The sequence below is a fragment of the Diplotaxodon limnothrissa genome, linkage group LG14 (assembly GCF_057381915.1).
Source record: "Diplotaxodon limnothrissa isolate DT_005_m linkage group LG14, D_limnothrissa_male_GT1.1, whole genome shotgun sequence".
NCBI lineage: Eukaryota > Metazoa > Chordata > Actinopteri > Cichliformes > Cichlidae > Diplotaxodon > Diplotaxodon limnothrissa.
In genome coordinates, this window is record NC_140609.1 from 12,108,823 (window position 1) to 12,130,030 (window position 21,208).

The 21,208-nt window shown below is 43.8% G+C and overlaps 1 protein-coding gene across 1 annotated transcript in view; it reads left to right on the top strand.

Annotated features, from left to right (window-relative positions):
- ankrd13b (ankyrin repeat domain 13B) overlaps positions 1 to 20,362 on the top strand; it is a 44,875-nt gene extending 24,513 nt beyond the window's left edge. Inside the window, exons 2-15 of the mRNA XM_085370610.1 lie at positions 1,431 to 1,566; positions 2,517 to 2,641; positions 3,536 to 3,581; positions 3,819 to 3,962; positions 4,751 to 4,991; positions 7,545 to 7,611; positions 8,356 to 8,437; positions 11,182 to 11,246; positions 12,171 to 12,307; positions 13,192 to 13,349; positions 13,608 to 13,796; positions 15,742 to 15,905; positions 18,092 to 18,168; positions 20,161 to 20,362. Coding sequence (XP_085226736.1) covers positions 1,431 to 1,566; positions 2,517 to 2,641; positions 3,536 to 3,581; positions 3,819 to 3,962; positions 4,751 to 4,991; positions 7,545 to 7,611; positions 8,356 to 8,437; positions 11,182 to 11,246; positions 12,171 to 12,307; positions 13,192 to 13,349; positions 13,608 to 13,796; positions 15,742 to 15,905; positions 18,092 to 18,168; positions 20,161 to 20,362 — 1,833 coding nt within the window. The remainder of the gene's footprint in view (positions 1 to 1,430; positions 1,567 to 2,516; positions 2,642 to 3,535; positions 3,582 to 3,818; positions 3,963 to 4,750; positions 4,992 to 7,544; positions 7,612 to 8,355; positions 8,438 to 11,181; positions 11,247 to 12,170; positions 12,308 to 13,191; positions 13,350 to 13,607; positions 13,797 to 15,741; positions 15,906 to 18,091; positions 18,169 to 20,160) is intronic.
- The last annotated feature ends 846 nt before the right edge of the window (positions 20,363 to 21,208 follow it).

Sequence of the window (21,208 nt, forward strand, 5' to 3'; positions counted from 1 at the left end):
AAAACTCTGTTTTTTATTTTATTTTAGTTAATTTAAATGTTTTTTCACATCTAGTTGACCTCTGACCTTGACCCCAAGGTCAGAGGTCGAGTATTCTGAAAATCTTGTGAATGCTAAAACTTGAGAACAAAGCGATGAAGGATTTTTAAACTGATACCATCTTCCAGGAGGCTGAGGGGTAACCTTTTCTACTCCTAACACTTGTCAAGAAAGCCATAAATGTGTGGGGATTTTTTTATTATTATTATTTCAAAGGCAGAGCTCATTTGGAAGAACTGAACATGATTTATCAAAGTATAGAGTCTAGATTCTGGTGGTCAAGACTTGTACGAGGATGGCCAGCATGAGAAGATGGGGAGGAGGTGGGCTGAACAAATGACAGTCTGAAAGACAAAATGATAGAAGAGAGGCAGATTGAGTCAAAGGAGGCAGGGAAAAAATGATTAAGCCAAAGGGGAAGGAGAAGTGATGTAAATAACCTATCACCCGGAACACAGATGGGTGTATTTAGGCACAAGGCTTGTTTCGGGACTTGATAAAGCAGGTAACACTTCCTACTTCTTACTCCAGGAACACTTTATTTGTTTGTTTGAAAGCTGTACCAAATAGCAGAGGCTGCAGCGAGCTAGCCTTGTAAGCATCTAAAACTGGCAGTTGCTTTCTACCACACTTTTCACATTTGAGGGCTTTAAAAGCCTCCTGCCTTTTAATTTTCTGTATCAAAGCACTGGTATGATTGATGTGAAAAGATTAACACTAATGTAGTATGGCTGCCTAATGAGGCCTTGTTGACATGCTTCTAAATTCAGAGTGGAGAGCTGAGAGCTGAAGTGTAGCCTCAAGCTGTAAAAGCTTACTAAGAAAAAAAAAGTGTATTTTTGGTGACAAAGAGGCTGTAGGTTATATATTTTTGCTTAATTGCACAGCAGGTTGAAAAGAGACGCTTATTTCTGTTACCTGCCCACATGTTTTTTTTTTCACCAAGACTCATACTGGAACACTCTCTGAAACTTTATTTTTCAAGTGTTCAGGAGCAGCAGACAGTATAACACATAAAATGTTGTGTGATACGTGTGTTTGTGGCTGTGTTTGTGTGTCCAGAGGCCTGTTTAACAAAGCAGGTAGTACACTCTATGTTTACCCAAACCCAACACATCCAGCCCAGAAAATAAGTGGAGTACAGAAGTGTAGTGCCCAGCCATGTAGGAGTGGTGACAGATCAATTAGCACCTGTCTCTCCCCGCATCTTTCTGCTGCTACCGGCACAGTTGTGTCTCTATTATATGTTTTTCTGTTGCCACTCCTCTATCTGAGCCACAAGAGCATTACATTGATACACAAGTAACCCCAATTCCTACTCAAATAGATCCTTCTTAATTTATACATTTAGGATTTTAACATCTTCCTCCGCCTTCTATTTTTGCATCCAGACCGATTTAGAGTCTCTGGACCCTCGCGGTCGTACTCCTCTTCACCTCGCTGTCACGCTGGGCCACCTGGACTGTGCCAGGGTCCTGCTGCAGCACGGCGCTGACGTTAGCAAGGAGAACCGCAACGGATGGACAGGTGAGTGAGTGCACATGCTGTGTGGAGTTTATTTGTGGTAATGCGAGCAGTGCACAGCATGCATAAGCTGTATCTGGAGGGTGGTGGTACATTTTGGAAACTTAGTGACCTTATAATACATTTTATCGTACATCTTTGTACACCTTTTTTGTTTGGAAAATGAAAACCAAAATCTCATCTCTGCTGGCACATTTAAAATTTGGTTTTGTGCTCTTGCAGTGGGAAGATAATGGAGTTTGAAATCAGTTCTTTTTTGTAACTTTTATTTTTCCATTTGTGCCCAAAATATGATCTCACCTTAAGTTTCTTGTTTTTGCTGTCATCTCCTCTCTTTTTTGTGGCTTTTCTCCCCTGACGTTGATGATTTAAGTGCAGTGCACTGAATCTAAGTTATTTCAATGAATCAATAGTTGAAAAATACTGAGTCCATATATTTTGTTTACCTTTACCTGCTCACTTACCCTCACAGTGGTAGCCCTGTCAAGAGTAAGTTTCACGCATACCACACTAGTAAAACTGCTTCTTCTTCTTTTTTTTTACATTAGGCCAGAAAATAGAGCTGCTCTTCTAGTTGTAAATGTGAAACTAATGCTACCAAGAGCAGTTCTCCATTGCATTATTTGCCTGGCTGTGTGAAACAAAGGAAGACGTTATATCAGCACGCTAACCAAACAAGCATCATGCCTGTGTGATCGTTGCATCTTTAAAATGTCACACAAATACACACACCAGATAATATAGCGTGTGTGTGATAGTTCAACTCACAAAGTGTGCTGTTCAAGTGTAAGGACAGCTGATCAATGATGGGTGAGACGCAGTAATTGGTGGTTCCAGCTTCTCCTTTGGCCCACTTCAGTTTTGGCAGTTCTCGCTGCCCCCTTTAAATTGTTCATGTACATAAATTTTAGATGAAGCCTGAGTGACTGGTTCTGTTTTACTCTCCCTCTCAGTTCTTCAGGAGGCGGTGAGTACCAGAGATCCGGAGCTGGTGCGTCTCGTGCTTCGTTACCGTGACTACCAGAGGACTGCCAAGAGACTGGCGGGCATCCCCGTCCTGCTGGAGCGACTGCGCCAAGTGCGATTTCACACAAGCACCCATAAGCACACACACGCGCTGTAGTGCACAGGTTCATGAAATAAGTGTGCAAGCCATGTGGGTGATAAATATGGAAGCTATAAATGCATTTGAAATGTAAATAAGTCTTTTTCAAATTTACATGCAAATTTGCTTTTCCCACGAGATCCTTTCTGAAGGTATTAATAGCTTTCTTTAACAAGGGCGATACACTCAAAGGATATGTCTCCATGTTGCAAAGCGCTCTCTCCCTCTAATCTGACTCATAGCTGTTCCCTAAGGACCTCAGGATTGCCCTGTTTGAAGGCAAAAAAGCAGTGATGGACATGCTGAGGCTGCCCGTACAGGAGGTTAATGGTTAGAAGCCTGCAGCAGCAGATTGTGTTGGAGCTGTTGCACAAAACAGTGACAGCGATGCAGGGATGTGCCTCCAAACTGTCTGACTTCCTGTGTATCTGCTCCTGCCGGCTCCCTGATACACACAACACCCTCACACTGTGAAAACAGCAAGGAGCACTGGCACTCAAACGCACTCGCACACGAACCCGCGAGCGTTACACACATCTCATCCTTCTTCATCTGCCGCTGCTCTCACCCACATTATTGTCCTCTCCATCCCTCCATCCATCACTTCTATTATTAACACACACACACACATATGCAGACATTTCCAGTTTCCAGTCCCATCATCTTTGGCACAGACATCCCTGCTGCATTTATTAGCTTTACTTCTTTTTTTCTCTCCTCCTGCACATCGGTATTCTCCTCCCTCTGTCTGTTAATCTTTAACTTCATCACTCTCTCTCCGTATCTTCCTCTTTATCGATGCTCAGTGTTTTCTCATTTTTATTCCTTTCTCTGTCTGTCTCTGCTCTCCTCCTCCACCCTAAGCAGGCCCAAGACTTCTATGTGGAGATGAAATGGGAGTTTACCAGCTGGGGTGAGTCCAGTCCTTGTGTCCAGTGATCCAGTAAAAGCCAGTACCAACCAGTCAGATCTATTAATTTTATCTGCCTCTTAGGCTAAAGACACCTGTTTTCAGTTGCATGTCAGAAAAGCATTTGTATTGTATGTGTAGGTTAGAATGGCTTAAATTTAAAAAATTCAAATGCAAAAAAGAAAACTGAGACCTAGCTCAGCATGGTTTGAGTCAAAGAGTGTCTGTATTCGTCCTTAGTGCCCCTGGTGTCTCGCATCTGCCCCAGTGACACATACAGAGTTTGGAAGAGTGGTCAGTGTCTCCGTGTTGACACCACCCTGATGGGATTTGAACAGATGACCTGGCAGAGAGGAAACCGGAGCTTCATTTTCAAGGGACAGGGTGAGAGTTTGAGCTCGACTGGCTCGCTCTGTGTGAGGTGCACGCAGTGTGTCAAAATGCATTCAAAGAAAACCACACTGACTAGTGCTGATATTTAAAAATGGAGGTGAAAGACAGATGAAACTGGGCGACGTGAGAACAACAAAAGCACAATTCAATTAGCATTTTTCTTTCGTTGCGTTTTTGCTGAGAATTATTTGCACAAGTGAAACAAACACGGTTTAATATCAAAATGAGTAGAGCGCAAAGCTAGCTGTTTCCTCCTGTTTTTGTGCTAAGCTAAGCCAACTCGCTGCTTCCTGTGGCTTTATTGATCACAAAGGCATGAAGCTGGTATTGATTTCAAATGATTCTCATAAACCAAGACGATAACTGTGTTTCCTAAATTTATCTCCAATATGTATCCTTTAAATCTCCCGTAGTGGGAAGTAGAGATGGGGGATCGATCCAATAATCGATCGTGTGTTTACCAGCGTTGGTAATGGTATGTAGCACAGTAGGATTGATACTTATTTCTATCCTCCAAGTTCAGTACGTAGCTCACTGAACTGTTGATGATGATTTAGCTCATAAATCATGACACACTGGTCTCCCCTTCATGAGCTCCCTTTATAAGTTATAAGTATCAGTATTGATATTGGTATCAGCAATACTGGCCCTGTACTGACTTGGTATCAGGCAGGTATCTGTCTGTCTGTCTGTCTAAGCATCACAGATTTGTGGACTTTCTCACCTCACTGAAAAGCTCTCAACTTTTCTCTTCCCTTCTCTCCCTGTCTTTCTCTCAGACTCCAGCGCAGAGGTGATGGAGGTCGACCACGACAGGCAGCTGGTGTTCCGTGAGACCTTGTGCGTGTCATCCCTCACAGCGCTCTCGCCGGGCAGGGGGAAGGGTGGTGCCTGCAGCAGCACCACAGCTGGGTTGAGCCTTCTGGGAGTAATGCAGCCCACTGACGAGCAGGTAGCGGCCCGGCTGTCTGCCCCAGTGGTGACCACGCAGCTGGACACCCGCAACATCGCGTTCGAGAGGTCAGAAAAAATACTGTTATGTACTGAACAAAAATATACAGGATGTGAAAAATCAAAGCTAATAAATAGCTTTAGCTCAGCCACAGGACTTGCTCCATTAATCTGCTGTTCTTTTTTTTTTTTTTGCTTTGTTTTGTTTTTTCCCCAGTGGAGAAAAATCACTCTTTTGTTGTTAGAGTTGAATTTCTGTCAGCGTTTCTCTGTTGCTGCCTCCTACACTGCAACCCACAGCTGAGTGGAACGAGTTCAGGCACGTTCTCTGGTGGCTGTCAAAATGCATTTCACAAAGTGTAGGAAAATACAAACCAAAGCTGCAGCAGTGGGAGGAAATGGACACAAGAAAAAGTCGCATAGAACAAACTGTTAAATTTCATTGAAGAGCACATATTTTTGGAATATTGTATCCAAAAATCTGGGAATGTGTTCCTATCAAAAAAGTGCATTAAAATAGTTATTCTAAAATCCCGCTGTAGTTTAAAGTAAGACTGTAGAGCTTTTGAAAGAAGTAAAAACAATGTTCAAATAGCAGCAGCTGTCTTGTAATCCAGTTGCAGTCACACTGGGTCAATAGTAATCATTGTATTTTAATTTAACTACTCGCTTCTTCATCCTTTCTGTCTCTGTGTAACCTCAAAAGGCAAAAAGTGCCCAAATAAATTTGCAGGACTACGCTTGATGTGAAGGAACAAATTAGCTTCTGGCTGCCTGAATCGAGCTGGGGGCGCCTGTAAAACAAGTAAAATGCAGTGGTGGGAAAAGACAAAAAGACTTGGACAAGAGACAGGCCGGACATAAGGTGGAGAGAAGAGTGGACCGAGCAGGCGGGAGGCAGGGGGGGTCATGGAGGACAAAATTCATCCTATTCTGGTTGGTTGGAGAGATAAGACTGATGAGGAAAGGACGGGGGTAACGGAAGAGGGAGTTTTGTTTGGACAGAGAGGGATGGAGAAGAGAAAATGTAAAGAGATGAAACAAAAAAGGAATGAGAGCGAGGGACAGAACTAACGCTGGGACGTGGAGGTATGAGGGGAAGGCACACAATAAGAAAAATGGAGGGAAAGATGAACGGGTAGCAAGGCTGTGGGCGGGAAAGCACAATACAGAAGCCAGAAGAAAGAGATATTTGATCTTTTTTTGTGGCAGGAGGGGAAAAAGAGGAAGACGGTGATAGATAGGCGAGTGATGGAAAGGCAGCGGCGGCAGGAAGTGAATGTTAACAGATTAAAAGTGAGAAAGAAGGCAGAGAGACGAATGACTCCAAGAATTGAGCGAGGAGAGGTTGGGGTGGGGTAATTATCTCACTGTCAGACTTGCACCTCGGTGTCACCTCTGTGCATTTTGCTCCGTCAGCATTCCTGTCCAGTAATGTATTTGGGATGCTTTACAGCAAACCGCTTCGTCAAGCATCCTAGACAGGGACACCTCAAAGCTCTGGAGTTATTACGTCTCTACGCAACTTTGCACACAAAAAATACAGCGCTGCAGTTTTACTGTTTTAAAAGTTGGATTCAAAGTTTTGGGAACCCATGACAAGGACCTTGACAGCTGGCTAGCAGAGGAAACGGTATGCTTAGGCTACAGACTTTCCCTGATTGAGACAAATTCATGTGCCACTTGCCAAGGGACATAAAAGGACTGTAGTGTATATTAGCTTGAAAGACATATTTTTCCGTTACTTCGGTGTATATATAAGATAAACTACCTTGAGAAGTGGATGGAAGATTATCGTATGCCTTGGCAGTCGTTTGCATTCGTGTTTAGCGCCGGTCCTCTTGGGGTCTGTTTGGCCAACAATCATTTACAAAAATGCAACAGGCTGCAAGTTAGTCTGTGATGTATCACTTAAACAGAACAATGCTAGTTTGTTTTTTTAGTAGTTCTGGCCTTGTTTATACTATTTAGCATGCTAACATTTTGCAAAGTACAGTTCAGGCTTGTGAGATTGCCAGTATTTTCCATTAAACTAAATCTTTTGATAATTATAACAGCTTATCCACAGAGGAGCAAATTTCCAAACAGCCCGTACAGTTGTTGTTGACGAAAATCTAAACAAAGTAGGATGGGAGACAGGCGTGACAGCTTTTTGAGTAACAACCCTTAGGAGAATTCTCCCAAATGTCACTGATAAAATAAAAAAATAAATAAATCTGATATTGTTTCACTAATAAACTTAAAAGCTGAAATGATTGGATTAACCAGCCTTGAAAAGTGAGTTTTTGAGCTTTGAGGAATTCAGTGGCACGAATAAATCACGAAGATGCAATATTGCTCGCTGACTTCTGGCAGGTTTGCTAATTGCACACTGAACTGCTCGTCTTCACTGGTGACAAACAAGGCCAGCGTCTTCAGGATTCCTCTTGTGAGAAAACTTGGTTTTTTTGAGCTTCCTCTCCTCTCACAGTACCCAGGAGAGCTTCCTCTCCTCTCACAGTACCCAGGAGAGGAAGCTCTCCTGGGTACTGTGTCCTTGAGCTTAGATGGAACCGAACTTGCTTTATTATGGCTTTGAGACGTGAGAGAGATGACCTGGGATGTGCTGAAACTGTGTTGCAGGAACAAGACGGGCATCCTGGGATGGAGGAGCGAGAAGACCGAGACGGTGAATGGATATGAAGCAAAGGTAAGCGGCTCGCTTATCTCTCGCACTGTCCAGAGAAAGCCCAGCCACCGTTTGATATTTGATATTCAGTTTGATATTCCATGAAAGTTCACTTAACTTGAAGGATTTCATTTCCTGAATGAATAAAATCCAGAGTTGTTTCATGCTTTAAAAAAAACCCCATCGATCAAGATTCAGCAGCACCTAAAAGACCAGATGGCCTCTCAAATCAAGTAAAAAAAAAAAAAATACATTACCATGTTACCTTGACCCCATTTGTTTTCTTTGTCCCCCTCGAGGGATCAATGGGTGGCAAGTGTCAGACTACCGGGCCATCTGTCACCGGTGGGTTTAAAAGCCCTTCAGATGGGCTCTACAGTAAAATACTGCTGTCTATTTTCTGCTTCATTGATTTAGAGTCGCAAACATAAACAGACAACGCATACAGAACTGCTCTACCCCTGGAAGCTTTTAGTTCTTTATTTCAGTCGTGTGTAGTCAGTGTAAACTCAGTATCAGCAGCCTGCTCAATATTTAATCAGCGCCTGATTTTTATGGTCACTGTTGAGGAATTCCTGCATTTTGCTGTGGACTAGTCGGACTGCAGACTAGCAACTAGGGTGCACAAAAATCGCGGCTTTAAGGGTTTTGGTTTTGCTTTATAGCTTGTATGGTGACAAGTTGTTTTTGGAATTATTGCTACAGCTATGAGGTGGTAAAGTGTGCGTGAACAGAAAAAAGGAGTTATGTGTCTTCCTCTTTCAGGTGTATGCAGCATCCAATGTTGAGCTGATTACCAGGACCAGAACCGACCATCTGTCAGACCAGAACAAGAACAAGATAAAAGGTAAGTCACTTCATCAGGATGTCGTCACGCCTTTTTTGTTCCCCTACAGCTGAATCTCTCCATTACGTCCTCCGCGCCGTTGTAACCCGCAGTCCAAGTGCCGAAACACGTCCGATAGAAGAGTCACCGATGACTAATCCCTCTCACCTGAGCTCGATGAGATCACCCCGAGGCTGCGGCTAACAGCCCGTAAAGTTCTCTCGGTGGCTCCGTCTCATTTTCTGGTTCACATCATAAATCAAACAGGATTAGCAGGTTTCCCTCTCTCCCTGGACCGTCGCTGTCAGCCAGGATCAACCATCACACGCTCTTCTGAGAGAGCTCCTCTCTCCCAGGTCACAATCCCCATCTGCGCTCTGCTAATATGCACGAGGAAAGTGTTCTCAGAGACGCTACACTGACTCCTGAATGAGTGACTCGGTCCATTTGCCCATTTCCTCGAGCTACTTTTCATCATTTTGTTAACGCTGTTAAGAATTTAAAAAACAAACCTTTAAGTGCTCCTATATATCCTAGGAGAGGCACACACTGTATCATCAGCAGCTGTAGACAGATTAGATGACCAAAGGCTGAAATGTAGATCAGTGCTTTAAAAACCACAATATAGTGATGGACCTTTGCTCTGCTTTTAGTACTTATTCAGTTTCTGGTTTGATAAAGACAAACCGCACCACCACGTCCAAACCACACACTATCAAGCTGCTCACTTTTTTTTTTTGGGTGCTCAGATCTAAATGAAAAGCAGCTTTTGAGTTTCTCCACTGTGGATCTTTTAAACCCCTCGATGTCTAATTTTAGGAATGATCCTGGAGTTTATGATTGCAGATTTCACTTTTGGTATTTTGCAATATACAGCTTTTGAAAGTAGATGGGACTTGAACCATTAGAATCAGAATTAATTTAGATGTTTCCACCTTATTTAGTTGTTTATTCTCATTGTTTAAGAAAGAAGTTTGATGTGAAGCCAAATCTTTATCCTCATTTGTCTGTATGCGAAGTCCATTTACATACAAGGACACACCATATCTTAAAGGCCTCCAAGTACCACATCGCCCCAGTAGAGCACTTAACTCTCAGACTGCTGGCTTGTGTTGTTTCTGGGGTAGAATGGGAAGCAGAGCCCTCAGAGGTGTTGTCCTGTTAAAAGTGAGTTTTTCCTCCTCACTGTCATCAAGCACTTGCTTATAGGGAGTCATCTGATTGTTGGGGTTTCCTCTGTATTATTCTGGGCTCTTTGCCTTACATACGAAGCCCCTTGAGGTAACTGATGTTGTGATTTAGTACTATGTAAATCAAATGTAAAATAATAGAACAATTTTTTAAACCCATGTAATCATAAAAAGTTGCCTGTGTATGGATAACTGAAAAGGTTATTTGGTGCGTCACTCATCATTTTTGAAGCACTGTTTCCTCAATAGTTAGTCAGGAGAGGGACAAGTTTCCACCTGTGTGATGTCTAGGAGCACATCGTGATGTCATGGAAACGATGCAGCTCAAGATAGGGGAGGGTTTTCTTAGTCACCACCACCGAAAGTGAAGTGACCTCATTTGCAAGTCCAGGTGATGTGGAAATAAGTGCCACTCCTACCCAAAGTGCAGCGTGAACAAGCTCACTGACAGTGTGTGGGCTGCAAACACACTCTCAGAGGAAAACAAATTATTTTGACCCAGTCTATGGTTTGGGATGATAATCAACAACTTTTCTAAATCCATTGTAAGATGCCAGTGTTGAGACTCTGCAGGAAACAGCTAAATTAGGTGCCAGTATATAGAAGTGGGTGTCATTTGGACACCAGGTCATTTCACCCAGTTAGGAACCTTCCTAAGCCAAAAAAAGATGATTCCACTTCACCCCACATGCTGACAGGGCCGGTCTGAGATGACAATAGAGTGGGGAAAAGGGAACACAGGCATCTACAATAAATGTGCTTTAAAGTTTGACAAGCATGTTGAATGTCTTAGACTGGATTTTGGGTGATGAGCGAATGCCTCATGTGGTCCCGTAGCAGGAATTGGCCGTTAAGACCTCAAATATTCTCAAGATTCTTGTATTATCTTTTGATTTGTGTGACAAATGTGATTTTTTTTTTTCTCCCATTACTGCTGTGCCTGTTTCCCAGAATAATGACGGTGACATATCTCCAAAAGTGATGCCCTCGCTCTCTTTTTTATTGGAGCACTAAAATCATCGTCTTGAAGAAGTGCTATTCAACTGGCATCTTACATGGATGAGATAAAGAATTGAACTTTTTTCTGAGGGGGGGAAATATGTCTATGATTTAATGAACTATAGCAAAGCAGGGTGAGAGAGCCTCAGAGCAGGAAAAGGTCAAGTCAAGAGGTGGAAGTAGGAAAAGTAAGAACAATGTTGAGATTGAGGGCTTCTCGTTGTCCAGCTGTAGTCCGTAATTACTCACGTATCAGGTTCTGCTGTGAGATCTGCTGATATTTAGGCTAGACCACCTAAGCTGGCTTGCCTTGGTTCATGCTGGCTCCTCGTAGATAAGAGTGCATTACAAAAAGCTTCATGTAATGCAATAAGGCATCCTGAGCAGAGCATTATAGAGCAAAATGACACTGTGGACAGTTGCAGCGGCGATAAATGAGCCCACACAGAGGGCTGTGCAGTAATCTGAAGTAAATGTGTAAAACAAACAGGACAGCATGTAGTTTGTATGGATGTGCTGTGATTATATAAGTGCATTTCTTTTTTTACTTGTTGCTGCCGCTGTGTGTCTGAGCAGGTGGGAAGACTCCACTGCAGAACTTCCTCGGGATTGCAGAACAGCACATGGGGCCTAATAACGGGGTGAGCACACACTCGATTTGAACATCGTCACGTGAAACATGAACGGCAATCGGCGCTGTGACTGTCATCGCTGTTTTCAGGGACATTTCCTACCTTCTCGTGTTAGCGTTACCCCGCCCCCAACTCGATCGCCTCCTCTTTGGATGGTCAGGCAGTGTATGAATCCCGACTGTCGAGTCGACCGTGTCAACAGCAGAGGCTCCAAACCGCTCTCAGATATTGATTATGTTTTTTTAATTTGTTTCTGCTGCCGAGCACCAATGACTCATACCTCCCTGCTTCTCCTATTTCTGTATTCTGGCTCTTCACTCGCTTCCCCTCCCTGTCGCCTCTGCACATCATCATCCACACACACACCAAAAAAATTGAATTTCCCATTAAGTTCTTTTGGGCAACAGATAAAATTGGTGCACAGACAATGAATGTATCCTGAGCTTGTAGCTTAGCATTGCAAAGACCCGCAAAGCAAAATCGGCTATTTTGCCAAACCGTAAACTTCTTCTGTTTCACAACTCTTTGTTTGCCCGTAGCAGGAATGGCTGTTCCTACTTTTGACAGGTTTAGTCATGCGTCACACCGAGATAGTTATTAATGCAGCGAGCCAGCCGCTGTAATGATGAATAGTGAAATAAGAAACCGCTTTATCAATTTTTTCACAACTTCTGGCTTGAGCACGACTCCTTCAAAGAGTTGATAAAAAATGCCAGTAGGTAAAAGGAAAGCCTTGAAATCTCTACAGAGTAGAGAATAGCAGAGAAAGTGAGTCTGAAAAGCCTCTGGTATTGATTAATAGTCCTTTGCATCCCTGTGAACAGAGTCGTTTTTCTACAGCTGTAAAAGCTTCACTATCTTTAATACGGCGACATGTTATAGTTGGATCTTTTTTTTTGTAAATTCATGTTATTCACTCCTCACTTTGCCCAGGCTCTGGTGACCCAGATGTCGTCCCCCGTGGTGACAAACCCTGCTGCGCTGACCGCCGAGGAATACTTCAACCCCAGCTCGACGACCACTCAGAGGGATATCGGCCACCCGTGCCAGCTCACAACCAAGACGCAGAGGTGACACGTGCCCACGGAAAAAGAAACAAAAAACAAACCAAACATTCAGCCATGCGTAGAGCACAGTCGACCTGAGTCGCAGAGTCGTTGTCAGAGCTGACAAAATGATGGACAGAGAAGAGCCCAGAGGAAAATCGGCCGTCCGCAGCAGCTGACCGCCGAGCTTCTGAGGTGAAAGGCAGCCAGATGACAGCGGCAGACAAACACTCAGGTTTTTACAAAGCTGGTGGAGAGTCGAGCAATTAGTGGGTTTCTGCAGTCGATCACTCAGCTCTGGCTCGATGACTCATGGCACATCATCTTCGCTCCAGCGTATTAACAAATGGAACAAAACAAAAAAGAAATGAAAGAACGCTTTCTGTGTCACTCAGGGAGCAAAAAGCAAAGGAAGTGAAAATATGAACTCAGTGAGGAAAGTAAAAGCAAATAAAAGAATGATCTGAGTGTTCAGGTGTTTTTTGTAACATAGCTGATGTTATTCCGCTGCCCATAAATCGGGGTTGTTGCTCTGTGTTTTGGGTCTTTCGGACATTTCCAGTACCATCGTTCTTCAAGCGGGTAATGAAAAGTTGCTGGACATCAGGAGGACGACGGGTCTGAGGTTGTAGAGCTGCCTCTCAATCTTGTGTTCATTCATTGGACAAATTAGAATATGAGAATCGATCGGCCTCGGTTTGAGAACGACTCAGCAGCTTGTGGACAGCCACTGTTAGCTGATGTGATCAATGTCTTTGTGCAGCTTCCTCCGGGCAAACATTTAACTGTCTGAGCAAGAGCATAAATTGCTTCAATTATGCTTTAGTCAGAAATGTATTTGCTGATATTTATTAATTAACTCTTTCTTCCTGCCTTCTTTCTTTTCCCATACGTGTGCTCGTTCCCAGGTTTAAAGCTAAGTTGTGGCTGTGTGAGTCCCACCCTCTTTCCCTGGCAGAACAAGTGGTGCCTATCATCGATCTCATGGCGATCTCGAACGCCCTGTTCGCTAAGCTGCGTGACTTCATCACTCTGCGTTTGCCGCCTGGCTTCCCTGTCAAGATTGGTGAGCACTGTGAGATTGAGACGCATGATGGGAGGGGGCTAAGATGTGTGCTGTTTAAATAAAGGGGGAGGGCGCAGTTATGGAAAGGTTGGAAAATGGACACACAGATTAATGGAAAGTTAAGACATGCAGAGAAAGGGTGTAAAGAAATGACCAAATTACTTATAAGATGTATCAATCATAAAAACAGAATAACTGATATAAAGGACATGTGTGTTATTGGAGGATGGGGGTGAAATTTCTCTCCTCTCCTTACAGAGATCCCTCTCTACCACATCCTGAATGCCAGGATCACCTTTAGTAACCTGAATGGCTGTGAGGAGGGAGCCGGTGTCCGTGCTGACAACGAAGTGGTGGTGGAGGGCGAAAGACAGAGGGACACCCCGAGGACAGACACCCCTTCTCCGGGCAGCGACTCGTCCAGCGTCTCCAGCTCTAGTTCCACCAGTAAGCGCCTCAGCTGTAGAATGTCTGTAGAAGCTTTTTCTTTTACCGCTCCACAAAAAAATGTTATATTCTTTTTAAACATCAGTGTAATTTATTATATGTATATTTTGTGTTAATAATGTAAGTCTGCAAAATATTGTCACCAAATCGTTGAACTAAATTGAGCCGAGTACACCACATGCCCCCTTTTAGACACACCCCTGCGTGGGACATGTAATCCTGCAGCAAGTTATCAGATTTGAAGATCATAACAAACTGTAGTCATTGGTTTATCTGCATAGAGACATATTTTACGTTAATGTCTGTAGCTTTATTGGACAGCATATAAACTGGATGTAACTACCATGACGTAATTCTCTGGAGTCTCCTTTAGATGTCTTCCAGATGAGCGTTTAGTTTTTAGTTAGTGACTGAGCCCATAAACTCATCAGGAAAGTGTTTGCAGTGGTCAGGGCACGAAGCTGTTTTCGCCCAGACTTCTATAGTAGTGGACGTTTTTGGGTTTTTTTGCAACCACAGCTGTTGCCATCTGGTGGCCTTTAGATAGAGTGCAGGTTTTCAGGCGTGTATGCATTGGCTTCATTGTTCCAACCCAGAAGCTGCATCTATCAGTTATACTGCTGCTGCGTAAGGCAAACAGCAGTGGTGACTAATACAGCCACACTCCTGACTTTGAACCTAAAAAAACATCCAGTCCAATGCATCTGACATAGAAACCGCCTGCCTTTACTTTGCTATTTCTGGCAATGGGATACAACACCTTTGACTAACCAGTGTTTGCTGGGTGTTAATTACAAATACTCTAATTATACACTTTGGAAATTTCAGCTAATACACATTACTGTGCAAATGTCTTGAGGCAATCCTCATGTCTTGATATGTTTCTAGGAAAATGGGAAGTAGGTGCAGCGATTTGCATGGACACGGGCACAAAAATAACAGAGTTTTTACAATTCCAACGAGCTTCAAAGTCAATATTTGCTGTGATCACCTTTATTCTTCAACACAGCCTGAACTCTCTTAGGAAGGTTTCTTCACATAGTCTTCAGGAATACTTCTCCAGGCTTCTTGTCGGACATTTAAAGCTCTTTTCTGTGAAGATGATCCCACACTCTCTCAGTAATGTTGAGGTCTGGGCTTTGGGACGCCAGTGCACGATCAACATTGTGTGTTTTTCTATCCAGGTATTTACTGCATTGGAAATGTGTTTGGGACCTTCATGCTGAAAAAAATGAAGCTATGCCAATCAAATGCTTTTTGAAAGAATCCCAACACCACTTAAATGAATCTCCAGATGATGACATCATGTTTTACAGATGGCTGTACCTCTTTCTCGATCTTCTTCAGACATACTGATGATGATTTGAAGCAAACATTTCAAATCTGGGTTCATCACTCCATAAGACCCGTTGCCACTGATGCTAAGTGTAATTTACCTCAGCCTTTTCTTCCCACTTACGACCACTGAGACCAGTCTCCTAGTAACAAAGTGTCTAATGTTACAATATAAAATTAGTTCTTATTGACTGTTATGTGAGACACAACACGGATTCATACTTTGAGTTTTTGAGTTTGAATGATTCATTGGTGAGTATTTAGTGGCTAATGTCTCTGAAAATAGTCAGGTGCAAAAGTACACTTTATTACAGGCTTTGGGTCAATAGACTGAGGTTTTGCCTCAATAGGTGACACATGTAAATCTGCAAATATGAAGTGTTTCCTGCCAGATTTGTCTGCTTTCTCCCAAACTTCTGCTGAGTGACAGGCTGACACTTGTAAATTTGTGCAATATCTGTTAATTCAAGGGTTTAAGTCTCCTCGTGCTTTCTTTTACTCAGAAAAAAAAACTCTTGTATTTTTCCGCTCCTCTCCTTTAGCCTCCTTTACTGCCAGATAACACTCCTTCCCATCTCTTGCCCTTTGCCTTCCCCCCCGTGTGCTGCAGTGTCCTGTCGAGCCAGCGAGATTCCCCCGTGTGTGTTTGAGGCCCCACCTGGATACACCATGCTAGGAGGCAAACAGAGAGACAGCATGAGGGAGGAGGAGGAGGATCTGCTGCAGTTTGCCATACAGCAGAGCCTTCTGGAGGCTGGCTCCGAATACGATCAGGTGGCTTCAATGTGAAACTCCTGCGAGATCATCTTTTCTCTTCTGCGGGGAGCTTAAATCAGTGCTTAACTGGCTATTAGCTAAATCAAACTGCTTCATATGTTTTGCTCAGGCTACACATGCACAGTTAGCAATGATCCAGATAGCATAGTCGTTTAAAAAGACTACAGCAGGGTTCCTATTTCTACTGAAGACTCTCAGTCTAGCTGGCTTTTATGACAGTTGGCGGTCATCATCAGGTTGGAAGCTAAGGTTAATGTTACACTTCATCATTTTTGATGGTGCTGTAAAGGTTGGGTGTATTCCCCGCATCCTATAAAGAGCAGCTGATTGTAGCCTACACATAGTGAATGAACCTGTGTCAGCATACTGGGAATGCTACACTGTGGATGAGCTGAACGTAGTTCTGTTTTAATCAAGCCCACAGACTAGCTAATGGATGACTTGGATGATGTTTAGGCAGTGCAGTTGCACGTTATGAAGTTCATAATTTATTAATTTATACAAAACAGTTCAATTTTTGATTCATATGGGACGCTCAAATTCATGTACCATAAATTCTTATTCTTTTCTGTCATTGGGTTGCCCAAATTGTACTAAAGGCTCAAAAAGTGTACCCTACACCTTTGCACCAGGAGTAGCTGGAACCATTGTTGTCCAGTACTGTGTGTTCAGAGATGCTCTTCTGTGGCCTTTGGTGCCGTTCAATCAGCTAGCTCAAAGCAGTCAGGCCATAAACGAGGCATTTTTACCCAAATCTCAGACCATTCTCTTTAAACAGCAGAGATGTTTTTGTGGGAAAATCCCAGCAGATGAGCAGTTTCTGACACGCTCAGACCAGCATGTCTCGCACCATCAACAATGACACATTTAAAGTTCCTTAAATCATCGTTCTTCCTCATTCTAATGCTCAATTTAAACTTCAGAGGATCATCTCGGCCGGGTCTGCCCAAATTCAGTCGCGGCCATGTAATCGGCTGATGAGACATTTGCATTAAGAAGCACTTGTGTGCATGTATATCTTTAGCAGCCTCTGAGGTGCATCTCTGCTGCAGAGATACACCTCGCCAAACTGATGTTTTGCAATGTGTCTCGTTATGTGTTCCAAACATGTTAAATCTGATATGTCACACACAAATTCTGTGTCTGTTTAAACAGTAGACAGTGGAGATGCGGCTTTCCCATACTAATATGGTGCTGACGCGTTACTGTAATTAATGGCAGCGGAGTATGACATATCTGTGTGTATATTTCTATGAGCAGGCACAGGGAGCAAATGTGGAAAGTATTCTCCCTGCTTTTAAATTATACGGCGCAAATGGCAGCAATAAATTTAACCATAAGTCAAGCAAGACCAGACAAATATACGCAGTGAAGGAGGGAAAAAGTGAGCTGTTTTGAAAATAAAAAAACAATCAGTGCTGAAGTAAAATCAGTAAGTAGAATAAATTGGCTCTGATGTGTGGCGCACGCTGCCTGAGGATCGGCGCTGTTTAAAATCCCAGAGATCCTCGGTCCTGATAGCCCTTGGCCTTCTTCCAGACGTTACAGAAAGTGAGGTATAAATAGGCTCTGTGAGACAGGTCAGAGAACATCCTCTGAGTTTTCTTAGCTGAAATACACAAGGGGAAGGAGCAGAGGAGGCAAGGGCACGGTTGCAGCTTAGGCTTTGTGCTGCAGTTTGTGCTCTCGTCTCCAGCAGCCGTACCGAGCGCTTCCACCGCTGCGCCGCCGAGAAAGGTGACACTTTTAATTACTGCTCTAATACCAAAGCAGGACAGGTGTTAAAGGATCGTCCCGCCGACACGCTGTGTTTTACAGATTTAACTGCTGTACAAATCTAGCTTACACTGTATCCTGTCATCTTCTAAAAAACAGCTTTTGTTCACAGCTTCCATATATTTCTGTGACAGTGTGAAGCTGAATTTGAAACTTGAACGTCTATATTTAACAAGTGCTTCTCATCTTTATTAATCACTGGTAGCATTAAAACTGTACGTGGACTTGAGTAGGACCGCAGCCAGGATCGATCATTTAGTTTACGACCAAGGCCGCTGGCTCTGTCTCTACCATACGTTAACAGGAAGCTGCCTACAGGGAACGAGGATGCGTTTGTTTTGCATGCACCGCTTCCTGCAGCGCTCCTTCACTGACTTCCTGTGCCGCCTTCTCTTTTGTGTGCCCAGGTGACCATCTGGGAGGCGCTGACCAACAGCAAGCCGGGGACTCACCCTCTGTCCTGCGACCCGAGTCGTGTCGAGAGGTCAGAATGAAAGCCTTTGTTTTATTTTGGGGGATTTTTAATGACTCCCACGTGTTTGAGTTAAAGCTCTTTGTTATTGGGGACTTTGTTAGAAAGTCTGATAAAAGCGTCAGTGAATGAAAGAGAGCGGGACTTTCGTTGTCAGCAGCGAGGGGAAAAAAGCCCCCGCATAAATCTCCTTGAGTGCCAGGATGAAGGCGATTATATCCTGCCATCCCTCCACCGCATTGTCTCTGACTTCCTCTCAGCTCTCTTATGTGTTGTTAATCTTCAGTGTCTCGCACTCCTCTGTGAATTTTTTTTCCCTGTGGTTCTTTCCTCCCATACTTGACTCACATCCTGTATTCCTGTCCCATTCCTTGCTCTATTCTCTTATCCATCCTGCTATTCTCCCCCTCTCCTATCTGCTATCTGAGCTCCAGTGTGTGTGTGTGTGTGTGTGTGTGTGTGTGTGTGTGTGTGTGTGTTTGCAGAGAGGGGGTGTTGGTGGGAGGATGAGAGAGTTGAGAGAGTTTCCTGCTTTCTCAGTTGACAGTGCTGTAGTTGACTTTAGCCTCTGTTATCTTTAGACAGTGTTTCTCTCTGGGTGCATTCCCTGTTTGCAGATGGCTGGTTGGATTCACAGACTGTCCTATCCTCTTCGTCACTGCCTCCTCCCCAAGTCTTGCCATAGCAGTGTTTACTCGAGCCAAAGTTCTAACCTGAGGGGAAAGTGTTGGACCTATAGACCGACACCAAGAGAAAGTTGCAAAGCTGTAAAAATAAGAACAGAATGCAATCTCATAAACCCAAATATTACTGTAGAACACAGAAAATATGTCAGATATGGAAAAATAAGCTAACATCTCAGCAGAGTGGAGGCAGATTGGCTCAGTGGAAGCAGGACTGATCACTAGAGCAGTGCTGTCGGCATCGAGTTTGACAGCATGGGAAAGAGGAAGTGATGTAAATAACAGACCAGCAGTCAGACACCCAGGAAAGCAGGCGGATCGTCCTTGATGAACTTAAGCATAAGTTTGATTTCTAAATGCAGTGCTGCCCGAGGGCCCAAAATCATGGGCCAGTACTGCTTTTCTGCCTTATCCAGAATTTTGGCAAATTGGTGAACGTCTTTACTCATGAGAAACGCTGCCTGTCTTTTTCTACCCAGTTAAACTAATCAGTTGCAAAATGTCCCTCCAGCTATTTCTTTTTAGCATCACTTAACGTTTTTGAGATGTGTTGCTGTGGGGCATCAAGTCCCACATGAGCTAATACTTTTCTAAAGCAGTAAAATGTTTAACCGTTTGGCATCTTTTCTGTGTTCCACTATAAATAAAGTTAGTGTCTATGAGATTTTCACGTCAGAGTCCCAAATTGTATTTTATTTGATGCATTTTTTTGGCATTGGGGTTGCAGAGAGAAATGCTTGGCTATTGTGTGTAGTGTCCTCAGAATGACTTAGCTGGGAAAAAAAAGACAGTGACAGCTTAAATGCTTGACTCCAGGGTTTCTGTGTCCATCTTTTATATACAGTCTGTGGTAAAAACAGTTTTGGTTTTTTTTAGTATTTCGTGATAGAACCGAGCACAGTTATGGGAACGCATGTCTCGCTGTGTCTCTTCTGAAGCCTTTGTCGCACCTTGTTTTTAAATAAAGCGTTTACTAAGACTCCACAATGTAGTCTGCAGCTAATTTGAGTCGATAATAGCTTTCTCCCACCGTTCATCAAATCTGCAGAATGACAGACGGTAATAAATGGAATCAGGACGAGACAGATCCAGGTTTAAGGTCCGGTGAAGCGTTAGATTAAAAGACAAAGCAAAGTGTCACGATGGAAAGATAAACAGCAATCAGAGGAGATTCTCATAACCTGGCAACCCAGACCTCATTCATTATTCATGCATTGACTCACAGTGAAACCATTACTGACTTATCCTTATTATGAATGATGCCTACTGTGTGCCCACTGAGGAGGTTTTTAAACCCGTGTTTCCTCGCCCCTGTACGCAGCACCCCCCAGCACAAGCCCCGCCCCCCCACCAGCCTTTGCTCCACCCCCTCCAAGAAGAAGCCGACCACCTGCAGCTATGACGAGCAGCTGCGTATCGCCATGGAGATCTCAGCCCGGGAGCAGCAGGAGGCAGAGCTTCGGCAGCAGCAGGAGGAGGAGGAGCTGCAGCGCATCATCCAGCTGTCACTCATGGAGAAATGAGCCCCTCACCCCACACCCTCCCTCTGAACCAGGCGGTCCTGCCAGGGTGGGGGGTTTGGACTGAGGGGAGGTGGGTGGAAAAGGGCAGGTGTCCGCTTAAAATCTTGGAAATTTAAAAAGAAAACCATCTTAGAGGTAACATCTGACCTGGCCGTCCCTCCCCTCGCCTCAGCCAGACCCTTTTCCCATGAAGCCATGAGGTGGTTGCGTCTGCCCGGCTTCACAAAGCCAGAGACGGACGCACGCCTGGTCTCTCTTCTGCCACATTGGCACTTTCTCAACAAGTGCCAGTTTACAACCAACGACACATCCGGTACAGTTTAACAGGAACTCCGTCTCGAATTAATGATTTCTTGGGGGGTGTTTTGCAAGGGTGCGTGTTTGTCTGTGCGTGTGTGTGTGTGCGTTTAAAACAAACCAGCTCAACGCACAGAAGGTCAATAAGGTCAACTAAACAGTTCCCCTAAATGTAGTGTGTCAGGCCAACTCACTGCTCCAGCACCTAATGCACACTCACCCCACGCTCCCGTCACCACTGAGCGCGTGTGGTTTTCAGTTCTGACTGCATCGAAGAGCGCAGCGGCGTGGAGAACGCCTTCCTCATTTGAAGGCCGATAAATAATCAGACTTCCTCAGTTTTTAATGAAAATTTTTAAAATGATGGACTAATGTGTTTCTTCTTCTTCTCTTTTTTTTTTTTTTTTGATTTGCACAAAATCCAGATGTACTGTACTTGTGGGTGAAGCACATATATGACTGTTAATGGATGTTTGAGTTTGAGCACAAAGTTTAAAACAAAAAAAGAAACCCAGGCCGGGGTCTAGTTTTAAACCCTGACGCCGGGCT